This window comes from Manis pentadactyla, chromosome 11 (assembly GCF_030020395.1).
Source record: "Manis pentadactyla isolate mManPen7 chromosome 11, mManPen7.hap1, whole genome shotgun sequence".
In the NCBI taxonomy this organism is placed as follows: Eukaryota; Metazoa; Chordata; class Mammalia; order Pholidota; family Manidae; genus Manis; species Manis pentadactyla.
In genome coordinates this window covers 107302045-107322786 of record NC_080029.1, presented here as the reverse complement: position 1 = coordinate 107322786, position 20742 = coordinate 107302045, and the positions used below count along the sequence as shown (strand labels likewise).

Below are 20742 nucleotides of genomic sequence, written 5' to 3'. Positions count from 1 at the left end.
GGATGTGGTCTGTATATTGTCCTGTGTCCTCTGGTCTTTATTCTAGGAAGGGTTGTCTTTGTTATATTTTCATAGATATATGTTGTTTTGGGAGGAGATTTCCGCTGCTCTACTCACTCCGCCATCTTCCGCCCCCTCCTAAAATTCTTTTTTTAAGTAAAATCTTTGAACATCTAAAAAGTTTTTTTTATAATTTTTCCATTAAGTGATTGCTGTACTGCTATGAAGTGTTTTAGAGAAGGTTGTATATTTTGGTAAACAAATTATTCCCCTATCCCCATATACTTTCTTAAAAAATATTTGGTGGTGGTGAGGCATGTGGGACAGGGAGACCAGGTATGGTAGACATTTGGAGAAAATCCATCTCATAATTGACTGTAATGATTTAATCACAGAGGTTTTCTTTTGAAAGGCTAAGTTAAATAGTTTTTTATTTGGGAGTAGAGTCATTGATATCCATGCTCTTGTGTCTGTGTCCATGTTAGTGTGTGAGACACAGGAGTTTGAGAATGGGGGTTATTAAATGGTTTTAAGAAGCTTCATGATAAATTAGACTGTAGTTTAAAATAGCTCTTTGTGTGTGTGTGTGTGTATGTGTGTGATGTCTCATTCAACTCTATAAGAATTTCATTAAATGTTAAGTATACATTTATTTCATTGAACTTAAATTATTCTAAGGTAAATGGTAAAATAGATTCTTATGAACTTAAGTGTTGACTTAATAAACAAACTAAATTAAGGCACCGTAAACTGACCCATAAAGGAAAAGCAACATAAGATACTAATTGAATCATAAGTTAGCTGGTTATCACATTGGGACCAAGAGTGAAATAAACTTCTGAAAATATATAAATCAGTATAATCCATTTTATATCAGTACTCTGAGAGCATTTTTTAATTAACCTGCTTAGTTGCTGCCTGGATCAGCAGAAGGATTCCTCCTCATACAGATTGTTATCTTGTAAGAAACAGATAAACCATTTTCTTAGCCATGAGCTAAGGGAAAATTAGCCAAATAATAAAGTTTGATTTTTAGTTGCTGGAGATTGGATTATTCCAGTATTGGAGTAAAATAGCACAAAATGTTGGATGTATAACCAACATCAAACTATGAACTTGGCTTTATATAGCAATTAAAGCAAGTAGCAAAATTCCAAGGGATCTCAAATTTATCAATTGAATAAGGAACAAGTGTGGGTAAACTTGCCTATGAGTATACCTATAGGTTTTTTTCCTTTGTTAATTGAAATGAATGTTCTTGGTGTGGAGGAACTTCTTCATCTGGTGGTTCAGGCAGTCCAGGTTCCATTAAAAATATGAGTAAGGCTTACTGGGACATTTTCAGGTTAAAGTTACAGTAGCAGAAGAAGGCATTGTGATAATATCCCAAATCTACTAAAAGGAGAGAATTGAAACTCTTGGTATTTTTTTTTTTAAATTATTTTATTGAGCTATATTGACATAAGTTTCAGGTATACAACAATGATTTGATATTTGTATATATTGCAAAATTATCACAACATCCATCACCATACATAGTTATAAATTTTTTTTCTTGTGAGAATTTTTAAGATGATCTTAAGAACTCTCAAATATACAATACAGTATTATTAACTATCATCAACATGTACTACATCCCCATGACTGTTTTTTGTTTTTAAGAGTCTTTAAAAAACCCCACAAAACTTTGTGAGATATATATTCACCTACCATAAATTAACATCTGTAGTGTACAATTTTATGGTTTATAGTATATTCAGTATATGCCCAACTTCATTATTATCTACTTTAGAGCATTTCATCACGCCGCAAAGAAATTCCAACCCATTAACATTCCTTATTCACCTTAATCCAGTCCCTGGCAATAACTAACCTATTTTCTGTCTCTATGAATTTAGCTATTCTGGATATTTCACATAATGTAATCTCACAATATGTAGTCTGGCTTCTTTCACTTAGCACAGTGCTTTTGGAGTTCATCCCTGTTTTGTAGCATGTATCAGTATTTCATTATTTTTATTACTGAATAATATTCCATTGAATGGATGTACCACAATTTGTTTACCCATTTATCCATTGATAGGTGTGGATTTTTTCTACTTTTTGGTTATTATAAACAATGCTGCTATGAACATTTATGTCTAAATTTTATGGAAATTCATGTTTTAATTTCTCTTTGGTATATCCTAATTGCTGTATGGTAACTATTTTAACCTTTTGAGGAGCTGACGTTCTTAAAGAAAACTCTTGGTATTTTACACTGTGAAACTTTCCAGCCTTTTTGGTAGATGGTTATTAGACATATGTTAGATAGTTTTGTTGTTTCTATCTTCCAAAAGCCAATCTTTGAAATGGTAAAATAATAAACATACTAGTTTTTTTCTTGTTCAGTACTTCAGTTATGTTAGTTTTCCACTTCAAAATCATTTGAACTTGTTCCATTGATATTGCAATCATTTGGTCCTAATTTTATTTTGAAAATTTCAAAGCTAAAAGAGTTGTACAATGAACACATGTCTCCTTCCCCCAGATTTACCATTTTTTAAAACATTTTACACGCACACCCCACATGCTTTTTTTGGGCACCGTTTGAAAGTAGGTTTCAGACGTAATAAAGCTTCCCTGCTAAGTACTTCAGCCCACATCTAACAATATGTGCATTTTTCTAAATAGCTACAATAGTGTTTTGCTCATAAAACATTAATTAGTTCAGTAACATAATTTACTATGCAGCCTGTAATAGCATTTCTCTACTTGCCCTAAAAAGTACTTTTTTTGCATTTGTTTCTTAGGTCTCTTTTAGTTTCTTAATTACCAGGTTCCCTTACCCCCTAGTTCTTGACTTTTCTGTTTTTTTTTAATGACATTGATATTTTTCACATGTCTAGGTCAGTGACTTATAGAATGCCCTACATTCTCAGTCTGTCTGATTACCTGTTCATAATTAGATTCAGCCAACATATTTTGGAAAGAATACTGTAAAGGTGAAGCTGGGCATTTCTTAGGGCATCACATAGGGAAGTATATAATATTCTACTATTGGTAAGATTTATTTTGATCACTTGGTAAATGTAGTGGTGATCACTATAGCTCTTTGGTGCAAATGTACCTTTTTCCTTTGTAATAAATAAGTTATCTGTAGTGTGATACTTTCAGAGACCATGGATATCGTGTTTTTCACGTTTAACCGGTGGTTTTAGTACCCAGGGTGAGCCATACCTAAATCAATTTATACATGTGGGGTTGTCAAATGGTAACTTTTAAGTCAGTCATTTCATATTTGTTCTTGTTATTTTACACCTTTGCAATCTTGACCTCTGATAAAATCAAAAGTTTAAATCAGAGCTGTTAATATCAGTTTAGATAGCTTGTTCATTAACCCAACTTCTACCTGCCAGTTTAGATAGGTATGTGGTATTTAGTTAGTATTTCCAATGAAATAGGTCGCTGGTATCTACTTTAGATTCTAATTTTCCCAAGAAACTACCTAAAGTATTTCTAATTATGATTCTGTATACCATATCATAAGCTACTTAAGGATATTTCAGTGCTTCTCCTCTCCGCTGTGCCTTAGTATTTATTTTGACAGTTCTCTTAATTATGGCAGGTAGATTGAATTGTAAAATCTGCTCATAAACTGAGGAGAACTTTAACAAGGAGAAACATGAACTTTGAGAAAGTGGAAAAACTTTTAAATGTCTAAACCAGGTTGAAGAGTTTAGTTCTCTTAGTTCTGGAAATAGAACCAAGTCAGGGCTAAATTAATCATTGTTTAATTGTAAAGGGAAAACAAATGATAAAATTATTACTGGTTTATAAAGCATTCACTTGAATTATACATTGAAGAAATTTAAACTCAGTCTGCTATTACCATACCATGGTGCATATTTTTAAGTCACTTATCCTTGAGGTCAGGGATCTGGTATTCACTGAAGGAATTCAAGCCAAATAGAGTATTATATTAGCTATAGCTCAGATTGAGGTAGTTTTGTATGCTTGCAGCACAGGAAATTTAATGTGTTTGGAGGGAAAGTTATAAATTACAAAAATGGAATGAATTACTGTATTAAGATGCTTTATGTATCTAAAGTGGGAAAGGTTGGGGAAGTTAAACCCAGAATACAGAATGATTATTGTCCTGTTTTAGAACTCACAAATCATCTGTATGACAAAAATCTAGAGACCACTGATGTTTTGTTGAAGGAGAACTTAAAAACCTGCTAGGTTTTAAAATGAGAATGACTAGTGTAATGCCTTCCCCATAGGTGCTCAGTAAGCATTTATGGGCTTTCATTAATTATAACAGGTAATTTTTCATTTATAAGATAACTGGTAATATATAAACATGTGAACAGTAATGACATTTCTTCTTTGCATTTTAGACTATCCCCATAAATATGGCCCACAGGGGGGTTGTGCAGATCATTCAGTATTTGAAAGAATGAGGAAGTACCAGATGACTGGTGTAGAGGAAGTAACACAGGTAAGGATTTTAATACTAGCTGCCATTTAAGGAATGGAGATTAACTTGGGCATGTGTTCCTGCATTAAAAATACATGTTCTAGAATTTCTGAAAGATGTCTATCACTGAGGGAAAGTGCTTGTGTCTTTTAATGCTCAAAGAGGCCAGGTAACTTTCCTACAATAAAGACATGGTACAAGGGAAGGGAGGAAGAAAGGAACAGCAAAGAACTACAAAAACAACCAGAAACAATTAACAAAATAGCAAAAGTATATACATATCAATTACTCTAAATATAAACAGACAAAATGCACTAATCAAAAGACATAGGGTGGCTGAATGGATAAAGAAAGAACACCCATCTGTAGGCTGCCTACAGGAGACTCACTTTAGACTTAAAGATACATATAGTTTAAAAGTGAAGGGATGGAAAAAGGTACTCCACCCAAATAGAAGTGAGAAAAATCAGTAGTAGCAATACTTATATCAGACAAAAAAGATTTCAAAATGAAGAAAATAACAAAGAGACAAGGACCTTTCATAATGATAAAGTGCTGAATCCAACAAGAGGATATAACAATTGTAAGCATTCACCTAATGTAGGAGTACCTAAATGTATGAAGTAAATAATAACAATCTAAAGGGAGAACTTGATAGTAACAATAATAGTAAGAGACATTAATACCCCACTTACATTAATGGATAGATCATCCAGACAGAAAAAGAATCAGCAAGAAAACAGTGGCATTGAATAACACATTGGACCAAAGGGTCTTAATAGGTAATATATAGAACATTTCACATCATATCAACAGACTACACATTTTTCTCAAGTGCACATAAAATGTTCTCCAGGACAGATCACAAAACAGGTCTCAATAAATTTAAGAAAATTTAAATTATATCAAGCCTCTTTTTTGGACCACACTGATAAGAAACAATCAGTTACAAGAGAAAAACTGGAAAAACCACAAACACATGGAGGCTAAACAACATGTTTCTAAATAATGGATCAGTGAACAGAAAAGAGGAAATGCAGTACATGGAGACGAATGAAAACAGAAGCAGTATTGTTCAAATATGTAGGATGCAGCAAAAGTGGTTCTAAGAATGAAGTTCACAGCAATACAGGCCTACCTCAAAAAACAAGAACAATTTTAATCTCTCACTTTACAACTGAAGGAACTAGAAAAGAAAACAAAGCCCAAAGTTAGTAAGAGGGACACAATAATAATAATAATAACAAATAAATGAAATAGAGACTAAGAAAACAATAGAAGAAAATCAGTGAAACCAAGAGCTGGGTCTTTGAGAAGATAAAATAGACAAACCCCGTAGTCAGACTTAATAAGTAAAAAAGGAGAGGACACAAAATCAGAAATGAAAAAGATGTTTCAGTTGACACCACAGAAATTCAAAGAATTTATAAGAGAATTCTATTAGGAATTATATGTCAATAAATTAGACAATCTAGAAGAAATGGATAAATTCCTAGAAAAATACAGTCTTCCAGGATTGACCCAAGAAGGAATAGAAAATCTGGCAGACCATTTACCATGACTGAAATTGAATTGGTAATCAGAAAACTCCCAACAAACTGAAGTTCAGGACCAGATGGCTTCCCAGGTGAATTCTATGAAACATTTAAAGAAGAGCTAATGCCTGTCCTTCTTAAAATAGTCCAAAAAATAGAAGAGGAAAGAATTCTTGTAAACTCATTCTGTGAGGCCAGCATTCCTTTTAATACCAAAACCAAGCAAAGACTACAAAAAAGATTACAGACCAATATCCTTGATGAACATAGATACAAAAATATACAACAAAATATTAGCACCAAATTCAAAAGTCCATCAAAAGAGTCATTCATTACCACCAAGTGGGATTTATTCCAGGGATGCAAGGATGGTTCAGTATCCTCAAATCACTTAACATTATACACTGCATTAACAAAAGGAAGGATAAAAGCCATATGCAGCACATCATAACAGATGCAGAAAAAACATTTGACATCATTCAAAATCCATTATGATAAAAATTCTCCAGAAAGTGGGTATAGAGGGAACATACCTCAACATAATAAAGGCCATATACAACAAGCCCACAGCCAATGTAATAAGAATATAGTGGAAAGCTAAAGCTTTTACTCTAAGAATAGGAACAAGACAAGGATGCCTACTCTCACCACTTTTATTCAACATAGGACTGGAAGAGCTAGCAACAGCAGTCAGACAAGAAAAAGAAATAAAGGCATCTAAATTGGTATGGAAGAAGTAAAACTTGTCTATTTGTAGATGACATGATACTATATATATATATATAAAACCCTAAAGACCACCCAGAATCTATTAGAGCTAATAAGTGAATTCAGTAAAGTTGCAGGATATAAAACCAATATACAGAAATCGATTGGATTTTTATATGCTAATAAACTAGCAGAAACAGAAATCAGGAAAACAATTCTGTTTGTGGTTACATTGAAAAGAATAAAACACCTAGGAATAAACCTAATCAAGAAGGTGAAAGACCTGTACTCTGAGAACTATAAGACAGTGATGAAAGAAATTGAAGAAGACACAAATAAATGAATATCCCATACTTATGGTTAGGAAGAATTAATATTGTCAAAATGGCCATCCTTCCCAAAACAATTTACAGATTCAGTGCAATCACTGTCAAAATACCATTGGCATTTTTCACTGAACAAGAGCAAATAATCTTAAAATTTTTATGAAACTACAAGAGACCCCAAATAGCCAAAGCAGTCTTGGGAAAGAAGAAGAAAGCTGGGAGGTGTCATACTTTCTGATTTCAAGCTAGACTGTAAAGTTACAGTGATTAGAACAGTATGTTACTGGTACAAGAATAGATACATGGATCAATGAGACAGAATAGAGAACCCAGAAATAAACCCACACATATATGGTTAATTGATATATGAGAAAGGAAACAAGAATGAATAATGGGGAAGTGACAGTTTTTTCATTAAATGGTGTTGGGAAGACTGGATAGCTACATGCAAGAGCATTAAACTGGATCACTGTCTTATGTCATACACAAATGTAAACTCTAAATGTATTCAAGATCTAAATGTAAGACATGAAACCATAAAACTTGAAGAAAACAGGCTGGAATCTGTTGAACATATGCGCTGGTTATTTTTTTCTGGATACATCTCCCTGGGCAAGGGAAACAAAAGCAAAAATGAAAAAGTGGGACTATATTGTACTAAAAAGCTTCTGTACAGCAAAAGAAACCCTCAACAAAACTAAAAGGCAGCTAACCATATGGAAGAATATATTTGCAAATGATATATCTGAGAAGGGGCCAACATCCAAAATGTATAAAGAACTCATACAACTCAACACCAAAAAAGCAAATAACCCAATTAAAAAATGGACAGAGGATCTGAGCAGACATTTTTCCAAAAAAGAAATACAGATGGCTGACAGGCACATGAAAAGGTGCTGCATGTCGCTAATCATCAGGGAAATGCAAATCAAAATTACAATAAGATATCACCTTACACCAGTTAGAATGGTCACTATCCAAAAGACAAGAAATAACAAGTATTGATGAGGATGTGGAGAAAGGTAGCCCTCCTGCACTGTTGGTGGGAATGTAAATTGGTCCAGTTATTATGAAAAGCAGTATGGAGTTTCCTCAAAAACTAAAAATAGAAATACCATATGACCCAGTAATTCCACTTCTGTGTATATACCCAAAGAAACCAACTCCTATGTTTATTGCTGCATCAATCAATAGATGAATGGATAAAGAAGTGGTATGTATATACAACAGACAATTACTCAGCAGTAAAAAGGAATGAAATCTTGTCATTTGCAACAGCATGGATGGACCTAGAAGGTATTATGCTAAGTGAAATAAACTAGGTGGAGAAAGACAAATACCTAATGATTTCACTTATGTGTGAAAAAAGAAACCTAAAACAAACAAACAAAATAGAAATAGATTCATAGATACAGAGAAGATACTTGTAGTTTCCATAGGGGAGGAAAGTGGGGAGATGTGTGAAATAGGGGAAGGGGATAATGAAGCACAAAGTCCAAATTATGGTATAAATTAGACATGGGATGAAAGTACAGCACAGGAATATAGTCGGTAATATTGCAATATCATTGTATGTTAACAATAACACTTACTGGGGTGAGCATTTTAGTAATGTAGGTAACTGTTGAATCACTGTGTTGCATACCTGAAACCAATATTAACTATGCTTCAATAAAAGAAAGGAAAAAAAAATGATGTGGAACTGAGATTGGAATACAAGTCTGCATGACTAAAAAAAACATTACAGTACATGACCGGAATATACTCTTTCACATTTTATTGTTAAACTACAAAAAATTTAATCTGAGTGTGTTTTGTATAAATATAAGTATTTGTATTAGTATGAAAATTGGAGTGACCAACTTCCTTTGTTTGCCTGAGACTTTCCCAGTTTAATGCTGAAAATCATGTGTCCCTAAGCAAACCAAGATGGTTAGTTACCCTAATAAAACTTGCAACACTTTTGATAACTTAATTGTAAATTTTTGCAACATTTGGCAATTTTTCTCTTATCCTTTTTATGACTCTTTTGTAGTCATAGGTAATAGGTTTGTAAGTTATTCAAAAGACAAGTTTAAAATGAAGAAACATTTTTATGCTAGAACATTTTTCATATACTTTGGACATTCTTTCTAAAAGTAATAGGGTGGAGTAATGTTCCTGGAGTCACAAATGCAAATTTTGGGGGCTTTTTTTGATCTGGAAAAGGGCATAAATCTTATTTCAGGTGGATCATTCAAGAATAAGTGAGATTTTATTCTTGCGTTCACTGAATAATTATGCATTGATCTTCTGCCATATATCAGAGACTGTGGTAGGTTCTGGGAACATGTGGAGATGAAGATAAAGGCTTGTCCTTAAAAAGTTTATATAGTTTTAATTGGAGACACAGAGAAACTTTAATTGTGGGTGGTAAGAGATAGAAGAAGGTTAAGCATAGGGTGATATTCCACACACAAGAGGAACAGTTAACCTAGCCTGTGAAATATTTGAGTACAACAATCAGAAACTAAAATAATAATCAGAAGTTAGGTTGGCCATGAAGAGCAAGAAAGACAGGAGAAAAAGTATATACAAAAGCCAGAGAGACAGCAAACCGTTGAGGAATTTTTAGCTCCAGGGTTGGGTGGAAGACTAGAAACTGGGAGGCTTAATAGAAGTTGTTGCAGTTGAGAAGTGATAGTGGGTTGTACCAAGTTATTGGCAGTGTGGACAGAGAGGATGAGACTAGATTGCTAGATATAAAGAAGTTCAACAGTGGCTAGATATAACATTAATACACAGAAGTAGGTTACATTTCTTTATATCAGCAGTGGACTACCAGAAATGTAATGAAAGAGAGGGCATCATTAGTAATAATATCAATAAAATCATGCATGGAAAATAAATGTAAAACAGGATTGTAAGGAAAATTATAAAATTTTATAAGAAATGTTAAAGATTAATTTTAAATAAAGAGATAATATGTTAGTGAAAAATTATACTTAATATCATAAAAATGCCAATTTTCCCTATATTAATTTTTCAGTTCTGTAATTCCAACACAGATTACAACAGGGTTATTCACAGCACTTGGTGGCTCTAAAACGTTATTCAGAAAAGTAAAGACCAAGACGTGTGGCCCACTTAAAGGTAGTGAGCAAGAAAAAGGGATCTACCTGAGAACATAATAAGATTTATTATAATAATTGAGAGCATGGTATTAGCATAGAGATGAATCAAGTGACTAGAAGAATACAATTGAATACTCCGGAAGAGACCCACATTTATGAAACTTTGTTATTGAGGGGTGGAATCTCAAGTAAGTGAGGAAAAATAGAGACTGTTGAATAAATGGAGCCTGCCAAAAACTGCTCATTTGGAGAAAGATAAAGTTGGGTGTCTATGTCATATAATATTTAAAATGAAACTCTAAATAGATGAAATGTCCAAAGTGAAAGCTCTGACACTCTTGGTTAGTAGAATAAGTGGGAATTTTCCTTTCCAGCTGTGATGGAATAACTGGTATTGAACTAACTAGCCCTCCTGTAAAAAAACAACTAGAAAACTGAACAAAGTATATGGAACAATTGCTTGCAAATATTGAACAACAGGTCAAAGTTCATGAAAACAAGTATCTGGGCTTATGGGCAGAGTACTTGAGAGGAGAGAGCTGTGTGGAGAAAAATCTCCAGATATCTGAGCAGAGGTCACATTGAGTTGTAGCTGAATACTAATCTGTGCATGCACAGGGAGAGATTCTATTAGAAAACTACAAGACAACCACAGGGAATGACAAAATACAGGGAATCTAGGAATGGAACAACTACCAGTTTTTGCACTTGAGAGAGATTTCAAGCCATGCTAGGAGTAGACTAACCTCACCTGAGTAAAGGCTACTTTAGACTTGCCCTAAGCTGAATTTCAAGTAAATTAACCATCTGTCAGAACAGAGCTTAATAATACTTGTTAAAGGACGACATACAGTGCAGATACTCAGCAATGCAATATTCATGTCTGGCATTCGAAAAATATTAGATGGCAAGCAGTTAAAAAATGTAATCCATTATTAGGATAAAAATATCCAGATAGAAGCAGAGCCAGAAATTATAGGCATTAGTACACAAAGACTCTAAAACAACTATTACTAAAAAATTCAAAGAATTACAGAAAAACATGAAGAAAGGAGAAAATACAAATTATAATAAAGAACCAGATGTAACTTATAAAACTAAAAGGTGCATTCTCTGGATTGAAAATTGTAATGGATAGACTTAAGAACCAACCAGTTACTACAGAAGATAACTATGAGGAAATTTGAATAAAGGACAATAAAACAATAGACACTCTTGAGATCTAAGCTTAGGGAGTAAATAGTTGGATTCCAGGGAGCAGGGGATACATTAAAAATATTTGACAAATTAATGCCTCCACAATTTTAAGACTTGAAGAAAAATTTTAATCCATGGTCTAAGAAGCTCAGTGAAACCCAAGCAAGATAAACACAAGACCATACCAGGACATATTCTAATCAAATTACTGGAAACTGCTGGTATGAGAAAATCATAAAAGTAGCTGTAGAAAAGAAGGTATGTTTACACATGGGAACAAGTATAAGCATAACTGCTGACTTCTCATCACACATTGCTAATTGAAGACATATATACAATGACATCTTTAATATATTGAAAGAAAAACTGTCAAACTAAGATTCTTTGTTATATGAAAACATTAAAAAATGAGAGCAAATTAGAGATCTTTAGATGAAAGCTAAAAAAATTTGTGTCTAAGAATCTGCATTGCAAAAAATGTTAAAGGATGTTCTTTGGGTAGAAAAAGGATACCACATGGAAATTCAGATATATACAAAGAACTGAAGAACAGAAAATAATAAATATGTATGTAAAGAGAAAGGACTTTTTTCTCCTTTAAAAAATTTCTTTAAGAGTTAATAACTTAAGTCAAAGTAGTAACAGTGTAAAGTGGGCTTATGATATATAACACATCAAAACTTATAACAACACAAAGGGTAAGAGGACGAAGAATGGAAGTGTATATTTTTTCTTAAACTGTACATAAAGTGGTGGTATAATTTTGACAAGCAGCTGTGCTGTGTAAAAGATGGATATATAAACCCTAGTACTGAGCTCAGTAAACTACAACCCATGAGCCAGCTGCCTGTTTTTGTAGGTGAAGTTTTATCAGAACACAGCCATGCCATTCACAGATAAATGTCTGGGGTTGCCTTTGCACTACATTGGTAGAGTTGAGTAGTTGTAACAGAGACAACAGGGCTGGAAAGTCTTAAGTATTTACTATTAGGCCTTTTAAGAAGTTTGCAAAAATGTCCCCTGCCCTGGAGCAACCAGTGAAAAAAATAAAGGAAATATAGTTAACAGGTCAATAAAGGAAATCAGATGTAATTTTAAATGCTCAGTTAATCCAAAAGAAGGTAAGAAAAGATAAAAAAAGAAAGAACATATGGGACAAATAGAAAATAATGTGGTAAGTTTAAATTGAGCCATATTGATAATTACATTAAGTGTAAATGGACTAAACACATACATTTAAAAAGCTGAGATTAGAGTAATTGAAAAAGCAAAACCAAATCCTTCTAAAAGAAATTCAATTTAAATGACACAGTTTAAAAGAATGGCAAAACATGTGTCATGAAAGCACTAATCAAAGATTGTTGGACTGACCATATTAATATCTAACTATATTTTATTTCATAGAATATTATTTTAACAAAGAGTAATATTGCATGATAAAAATGTCATTTTATGAAGGAGGACTAATTCTAAATGTTAGTTAATAGAGGTATGAAATATGTAAAGGAAAAACTGAGAAAGCTGAAAGGGGAAATGGAAAAGTCTACAAATTATAGCTGGAGACCACACTCATTTCTGAGTAGACAAGTTGATAAATTGATAAAAGAGGTAAACAGATAAGCAGTAAGGATATAGGACACTTGAACACCACTATCAACCAACCTGACCGAATCGACATTTAGAGAACCCTCCACTCAACAGTTGCAGAATATAATTCTTTTGATGTGCACACATGGAACAATTGCTAAAATATGCTAGGCCATAAAAGAAGTCTCAATAAATTTAAAAGGACTGAAATTATATAGAATAAGTTCTTAAGTCTCACAGGAATTAAATTAGAAATCAGTAACAAAATCTGGAAATACTCCAAATATTTAGAAATTAAATCATACACTTCTAAATAATGCAATTTTAAATCATTTAAGTCAATGATAACAAAACACAAAATAATAAAATTTGTTAGATTTAGCTAAAGCAGTGCTAAAAAGGATTTAAAGTTTTAATGATCATATTAGAAAAAAAGAAAGATCCAGAAGTCAGTCATATAAGCATCCACTTTAAAAATCTAGACATATGAAGTGCAAAAAATCCTAAGTAGAAGGAATAAAGCAACAGGTAAGAGTAGATCTCAATGCCTTAAAAATGAGAAAATCAATAGAAAAGATCAGTATAACTGATATGAATGTGATGAAGAAATAGAAAACACAAAATGAACAATATCAGGAATGAAAAAAGATAATACATCATGGTCAAATGGAGTTTATACCAGGAATGTAAGATTGATTTAATATTAGAAAATCAGTCAGTATAATCAACCGTATTAACATACTAGGGGAAGAAACCCTTATAATGATCTCAGTAGACTAGTGAAAAAGCATTTGTTAAGTTTCAACACCTAACACTGAGCAAACTAAAGGTAAAAGGAAACTAATTCACATCTATTAGCATCATACTTAATAGACTAAATCTTTTTCTACTTAGACAAGAAATAAAGGAGACTTTTATTCAGCATTGTACTCAAAGTCCTTGTCAGCATAGTAAGGGAAGGAAAAAAAAAGGCATATAGATTATAAAGGAAGGAAACTGTGTTTATTTGTAGATGGCATTGAGAGTATGCTTAGAAAATTCTAACGAATATAGAAAAAGTTAAAAAATAAGTAAGTAAATTTACCAAAGGATAGCTATAAGTTAGCATGAAAAAATCAGTTGTAGTCTTGTTTGTATGCACTAGCAATTAACGTTTAGAAAATGAAATTTTAAGCAATTAGAAAATAGCATCCAGAATATAAAATAATTAGAATACATCTAACAATATATACAAAATACATACACATGAAAACTGCAAAACATTGCCAAGGAAAATTAAGTATCCAAATAAATGGAGAAATATGAGAAATATACTGTGTTCATTGTTTCGAAGACTCAGCATGTCAGTTTTCCCCAAATTGTTCTGTAGGGTCACTGCAATCCCTGTCAAAAATCCCAGTGGGGATTTATCTAGTAATTGACAAACTGAATCTGAAAGTTATACCAAAGAGTAAAGGACCTAAACAGCCAAAGTAATTTTCAAAAAAGAACAAAGCTATGAGATTTTTATTACCTGATTTTAAAATTTACTATAAATACATAGTAACCAAGAGTGTAATTAGACAAAGAATAGACATACAGGTAACGTAACAGAATACTCTATATAGTTAGTTGATTTTTGCAAAATATTCAAGGTAAATTAAGGAGGAAAGAGCAGTCTGATAAATGGTACCAGAACAATTGGATATCCATATAAAAAAATAAAATTGAACCTCAACCTGTATACTTACACCTTATACAAAAATAAACTCAGAGTGAATAATCTGCATGCTTGAAACTAAAACTTAAACTTCTAGGAAAAAAATGGAGAAATTTTTATGATTTGGGCATAGGCACTGGTATTTTAGGACAAAAAAAATACCTGCCTTATAGAATTTATAAACTGGACTTGGTCAAAATTAAAATAATATTTTCAAAAGACATAGTTAAGGGAATGTAAAAAGCAGTCAGAGACTGTGAGAAAATGTCAACAATACATCCTATAAAAGTCTTCTCCACAATATCCCCAAAGCTATTATAACTCAGTTTTTTTAGAAAAATATTTAAACCCCCATTAAAAAATGGGCAGAGCATTTGAAAAGATAACTTGACAAAAGATAAAAAATATTTTGCCCTTTGAGATAGTGAAATACTTTAAGACACTAAGTTTTTGAGTATAAAAAATTGATATAATTTCACTATCTAAAAATTTAGAGTAAAAGACACCTTAAAGGGAAGGGAGTTGTAAACTTTGAGACAGTATTCACAATATGTAAATTGATAAGTAATTATTTTCAAGAAATAGAGACATGTCCTTCTCCTGTTAACAACAGCTAATAAAAACAGCCTGGCCTTAATAATATAGTATGTTATAATAAGTGTAAATATATATGTTTACTTGTGTACCTGTGCATGTGTGTGTGTGTGTATTTGTTTGAAAGCATTGGAGAGGTAACAGGGTTGTATCAGGCCAGGTCTTAGGAAAAAACGAGGACACCTAGACAGGTGAGCCTGGCATTTGGGGCTTGCTATGCTTTCTCCAGATAAAATCCTCAGGGTCTTTTGATTCCTGAGGAGTCATCTTGAGAAGCTGAGAATGCTCCAGATTCTTGAGGCTAAGGATAATAATACTCTTTAAGGCCTTCTCAGTGGGGGTCTAAGTTGAGACTTTGAAGGGCTACTCCCTAGGAGTAAGTAAAGGTGAGTCAGAAAGTGTCCTACCTCCTCATGGGATTAAATTTATACATCACATTTTCTTAATCTCTTATTGGATTACTAGTGGACCAAGCCTAACTTTTTACGAAAAGCAGAAATAAATCTCCTGATAAAGATATCCCCTGAAACCTCATATTAATATCTGTGGCTTTCCATATGCCTTGTCTGGCACTCAGTTCAGACATAACATGATGGAAGAACAAGAAGAAAAACTACTGTTTACCAAACATCATCAGTATAAGAATAATTGAAACAGAGTATATATCCTCAAAGAGCCTACAGTCTAGCTGGGGTCTCAGAAATGTAAACAACCTAAAATTATCTGGATAATGAAGTGCTCAGATACAGATACATACTTTAATATATTTAAATACATAAAGACTAAATGTAAAATTTCAGAAGAAAATTGAAAATGAACAAAAGAACCTAATGGAAGTTCTAGAATTGAAAAATATAACAACAGAAAATATTTAGAATTTGATGGATTAAATCTGGATAGATAAGAAAACAGAGTGAATCCTAAGAAACAAGATAGAAAATACAGAAAAGAGACATAAGAGGAATGGATAATACATTAAAGGTCTAACATAGGTATAATTGATATTTTAGAAGGCAAAAACATGAGTGAAATAGGGAAAGATGGCTGAGAAATTTTTTTAAATGCAGAGGATATCAAACAACAGATGCAGTAAGCCTTGTAATTTGAGAAGGATATATACCTACAGTGAAAATAATACCTTAGCATTTTATTAGGAAAATCTAAAAACCAAAAGATATACTCTTAAAAGCACCAATAAAAACGTCCAGTCACTTTCAAAAAATGAACAGCAAAAATGATGGCTTATTTCTCATTGAAAACAGTTGAAATCAGAAGACAGTGGAATGTGCTAAATCAGAGTAACTATTGTAGAATGCTGTACTCAGTTAAAAATAGATAAAAGTAAAATAAAGGCAGTAACTAAGAACAGTTGGACATGGAGTTGTCAAGGGAGAAGTAAAGTATAAAATATGAGTGCAAATTGGGAATAGTGGCTTAAAATTAAAAATTTAATTTGAATTTACTATTATTATGTCATCAGAGTTCACTTAAAATGCTGCTTTTAGATGTCAACAATGGTTTAAGGGCTTGGATTCAATTATAGTGGTCATTCCTACTTTTTGAATGCCTACCTGCCAAGTCTGTATTAGGTGATTGCAATATAGTGAGAAGCAAACACAGAAAGTTTCTCATATTTTAGTGGCTCATATTTTAGTGGCTGAAGTAATGATGGTGGCCTGGGGACAGAAATTAAACAGAGAACCACACAATAAACTATAAAGTTGTACTATGGAAGGGACATGAGTCCATGGTTCTGTGAGATGGTATAATGGATGAATTGACCGTTGCTAAGTCTGAAAGAATTTAACTACATCAGGAGAGGCAGCATCAGCATGTGTAAAGACTACGGCAGGAAACAGAATACATTGGAAGACTGGAAAGAAGGCTTGTGTAGCTGTAGCACAGAGAACTACATTTAGATAATATACAGGGGTCTCTCTGTAAAGTAATATGGAATGGGAAGAAACTGGACAGGTTGATTTGGGGGCTTATGTAAAGGATTTTTTTGTGCTTTATCCTTAGAACAATAGGGTCATTGGAATATATTATACAGGTGGGTAATATTTCAGATGTGCACTTGAAAATTTCATTGCAGTATAGAGAATGGATTGAAGATCAGTAGTGGATATGGACAGATTATGTTGCTCTTATTGCCGTACTCTTAGATAATGAGTGATGTTAGCTTGGGTTTGCACGATGGAACCAGAGATCATGGTTAGATTGCCTAGGTATGTAGGAGATAAGTATGGCAGGGTTAGGTGATAGATTGGGTTTTAGAGAGAAGTAGAATAAGATATCAGAGTATTATAAACGACTATAAGACTTTCTTTTTACATATTAAAAAGTATAGTTTGAAAATGTTTAAAAGTGAAAGAATTGCTTGAATAAATAATCATTTATACAGTAGAATTTAATGAGACTAGTAAGAGTGAAGTTTATGAAGACTTTAATGGCATCGGGGAATACCTATGGGGATACATATTATTCGAATAATATGAATTTGTTTATAATTGGATTCTTAACTATATAAAGTTACAATAGTGAAGCATGCTGATGATCAGAAGTGACTGTTTCTGACATACAGACATCTCAAGAACATGCTGTTAATGGTCCACAACTCCTGAGGAAAAAACGTACAACATCAGCTGAAAAAAATACTTGTCAGCTTTATATTCAGACTGATCATCTGTTCTTTAAATATTATGGAACACGAGAAGCTGTGATTGCCCAGGTATTTACAATTTTGCTACTATTTTAAGAGTTCTTATGTTGTTTCATAATACCTATATTTTCCTTTGAAGTTGATGCATGCGTGTCTCTTTTTGGAAAGGAAGAATATGTTTTCAACTGTGATACAAAAAAATGCATAAAATAAATACCCAGATAACTGAAAGACTAGTTAGGATATTTTAGTGTCATTCAGAACAGATTTAAGAAAATGATTTCACAAAGGCAGTAATACTGAAATTTTGCTTTGAAAGGGCACATTTTCACTTGTGGTCTTAAAGAAGGGAAAGACAGAGGAATCCTCCTGACAGGAGGCATTTAATTTCTTTTCTGGATTCCCATTGTACTTTGCGCTTTCTAAGTTTCATTGTTATTTCATGTGTGTCTTCTCAATCCTTCTTAAACCACAAAACTTTTGGAGATGCCCTGTAAAATGTCCTTTATATAGAAGATTCTCAATGAGAGTTTGATGAATGCATTTGACTAAAAATTTGAGACAGAGGGTGGAGGTGCCACTAGTATAAATGGTGAGCTTATTTTGGTGGTAGGGATGAGCCTAATTTTAGACGTATTTAAAAGCCAAGCGGTCATTCCTTAGGATGTTAAAAATGTAGACCTGGAGCTTGGGAAAACATTAGCTTTGAACTTTCTGCATGGAATTAAAGGGTACAAGTGAGAGTTAAAATAAGGTGAGAAAATGAAATCAGAAGAGAAGAAACTGGAGGACAGTATCTATAGATAGAGAACAGGATGAGGAAGAGAAGCTCTGGGGTAAACATAATAAAGTAAGGAGATTATATAAGATTAGCCAGGGAAGAAACACATTTCAAAACAAAAAGAACAGCTAATAGTGTCATATTGCAGAGATATCAAAGAGAATGACTATAATGTGTTAATTTACTAGATGGGAAGAATCCTTTCACAATGGATACATTTATCAAATCTATGTATACTTTAAATATCTTCATAATTCTGTAAATTAAACCTCAGTAATGCTGAAAAAAAGTGATTACAAAAGGTAGTTGATTTTTAGTTACGAGAAGATTATTGATGAGCTTTAAGCAAGCTCTTGATAGAGTTGTGAGAGTGAAAACACTGCAGTCAGGAATGGTTTGTAGAAGCAGTGAGGTTTCAAGAAAATGTGAAAAATCAAAAAAATTATGGTAACTTAAAAACAATGTGGAATATTTGGTGATGAAATGAATATTTGTGGATGAATACATGAGCAAGTTGGTAGAAAGAGGAAAGTGTTCCGGTAGAAGAGCAATGTAAATAAGATATAAGAGAAAGAAAAACTGATATCTTAAACATCGAATAAGGATTGGGTTCAGGAATAAAGAAGTTTCCTTTTAAGGAAGAGTTTACCCTTTGAGGAAGATAGAAATGGAGGAAGAGAAAAATTTGAAGGTAAAGAGAGAGGAAAGTCAAGATGAACTCTCATTAAAGTATGAAGTATAATCATTTGTGAAGAAATGTTTGAACAACCACTGTTGGAAATGAAGTAGAATCAGTGAGAATTGCATATAGGATTGCTAGGCCAAGTAAGGTTAGACAGCATGAATTTAATATGGACCTAGTCAGCAATGTTATGATTATTTAATCAATGTTTGGCAACCTGGACTACTTTTGAAATTATTATTGTTAATGTTTCTACTTGGCTGTCATGTTTATATATATAATTTCTTTGAAAATATTTTTAGAAGTATATATACATGTATTCACATAAATGGTAGCAAGTGTGCTTTTTATAAATGAAGGCAGAAAAGTTGTATACATACAGAGCAGTTTAGAAACCAGAGAGTTTAGCTGGGAGTCAGCCCCTCCCTTCCCACCCACTCTCCCCAGTCCCTTTCCCTTTGGTAACTGTTAGTCCATTCTTGGGTTCTGTGTTTCTGCTACTGTTTTGTTCCTTCAGTTTTTTCTTTCTTCTTATACTCCACAGATGAGTGAAATCATTTGGTACTTGTCTTTCTCCACCTGGCTTATTTCACTGAGCATAATACCCTCTAGTTCCATCCATGTTGTTGCAAATGGTAGGATTTGTTTTTTTCTTATGGCTGAATAATACTGCATTGTGTATATGTACCACATCTTCTTTATCCATTCATCTACTCATAGACACTTAAGTTGCTTCCATATCTTGGCTATTATAAATAGTGCTGTGATAAATATAGGGGTACATATGTCCTTTTGAATTTGTGATGCTGTTTTCTTTGGGAAAATTCCGAGGAATGGAATTTCTGGGTCAAATGGTATTTTTATTTTTAGTTTTTTGTGGAACCTCTATACTGCTTTCCACAATGGTTGAACTAATTTACATTCCCACAACAGTGTAGGAGGGTTCCCGTTTCTCCACATCCTTGCCAGCATTTGTTGTTGTTTGTCTTTTGGATGTTTGCCATCCTAACTGGTGTGAAGTGATATCTCATTGTGGTTTTAATTTGCATTTCTCTGATGATTAGTGATGTGGAACATCTTTTCACGTGCATGTTGGCCATCTGAATTTCTTCTTTGGAGAAGTGTCTGTTCAGATCCTGTGCCCATTTTTTTATTGGGTTATTTGCATTTTGTTTGTTGAGGTGCATGAGTTCTTTATATATTTTGGATGTCACCCCCTTATTGGATATGTCATTTATGAATATATTCTGTAGGATGCCTTTTTGTTCTACTGATGGTGTTCTTTGCTGTACAGAAGCTTTTTAGTTTGATATAATCTCACTTGTTCATTTTTGCTTTTGTTTATCTTGCCCATGGAGATATGTTTAGGAAAAAGTTGTTCATGTTTATATTCAAG

General features: G+C 32.9%; 1 protein-coding gene across 2 annotated transcripts in view; it reads left to right on the top strand.

The window, feature by feature from the left end:
• ADAM10 (ADAM metallopeptidase domain 10) overlaps nt 1–20742 on the top strand; it is a 166823-nt gene that overhangs the window by 104370 nt on the left and 41711 nt on the right. For both annotated transcript variants that reach the window (XM_036903016.2, XM_057488845.1), the window contains exons 5-6: nt 4383–4483; nt 17806–17952. In XM_036903016.2, the coding sequence (XP_036758911.1) occupies nt 4383–4483; nt 17806–17952 (248 nt within the window). The remainder of the gene's footprint in view (nt 1–4382; nt 4484–17805; nt 17953–20742) is intronic.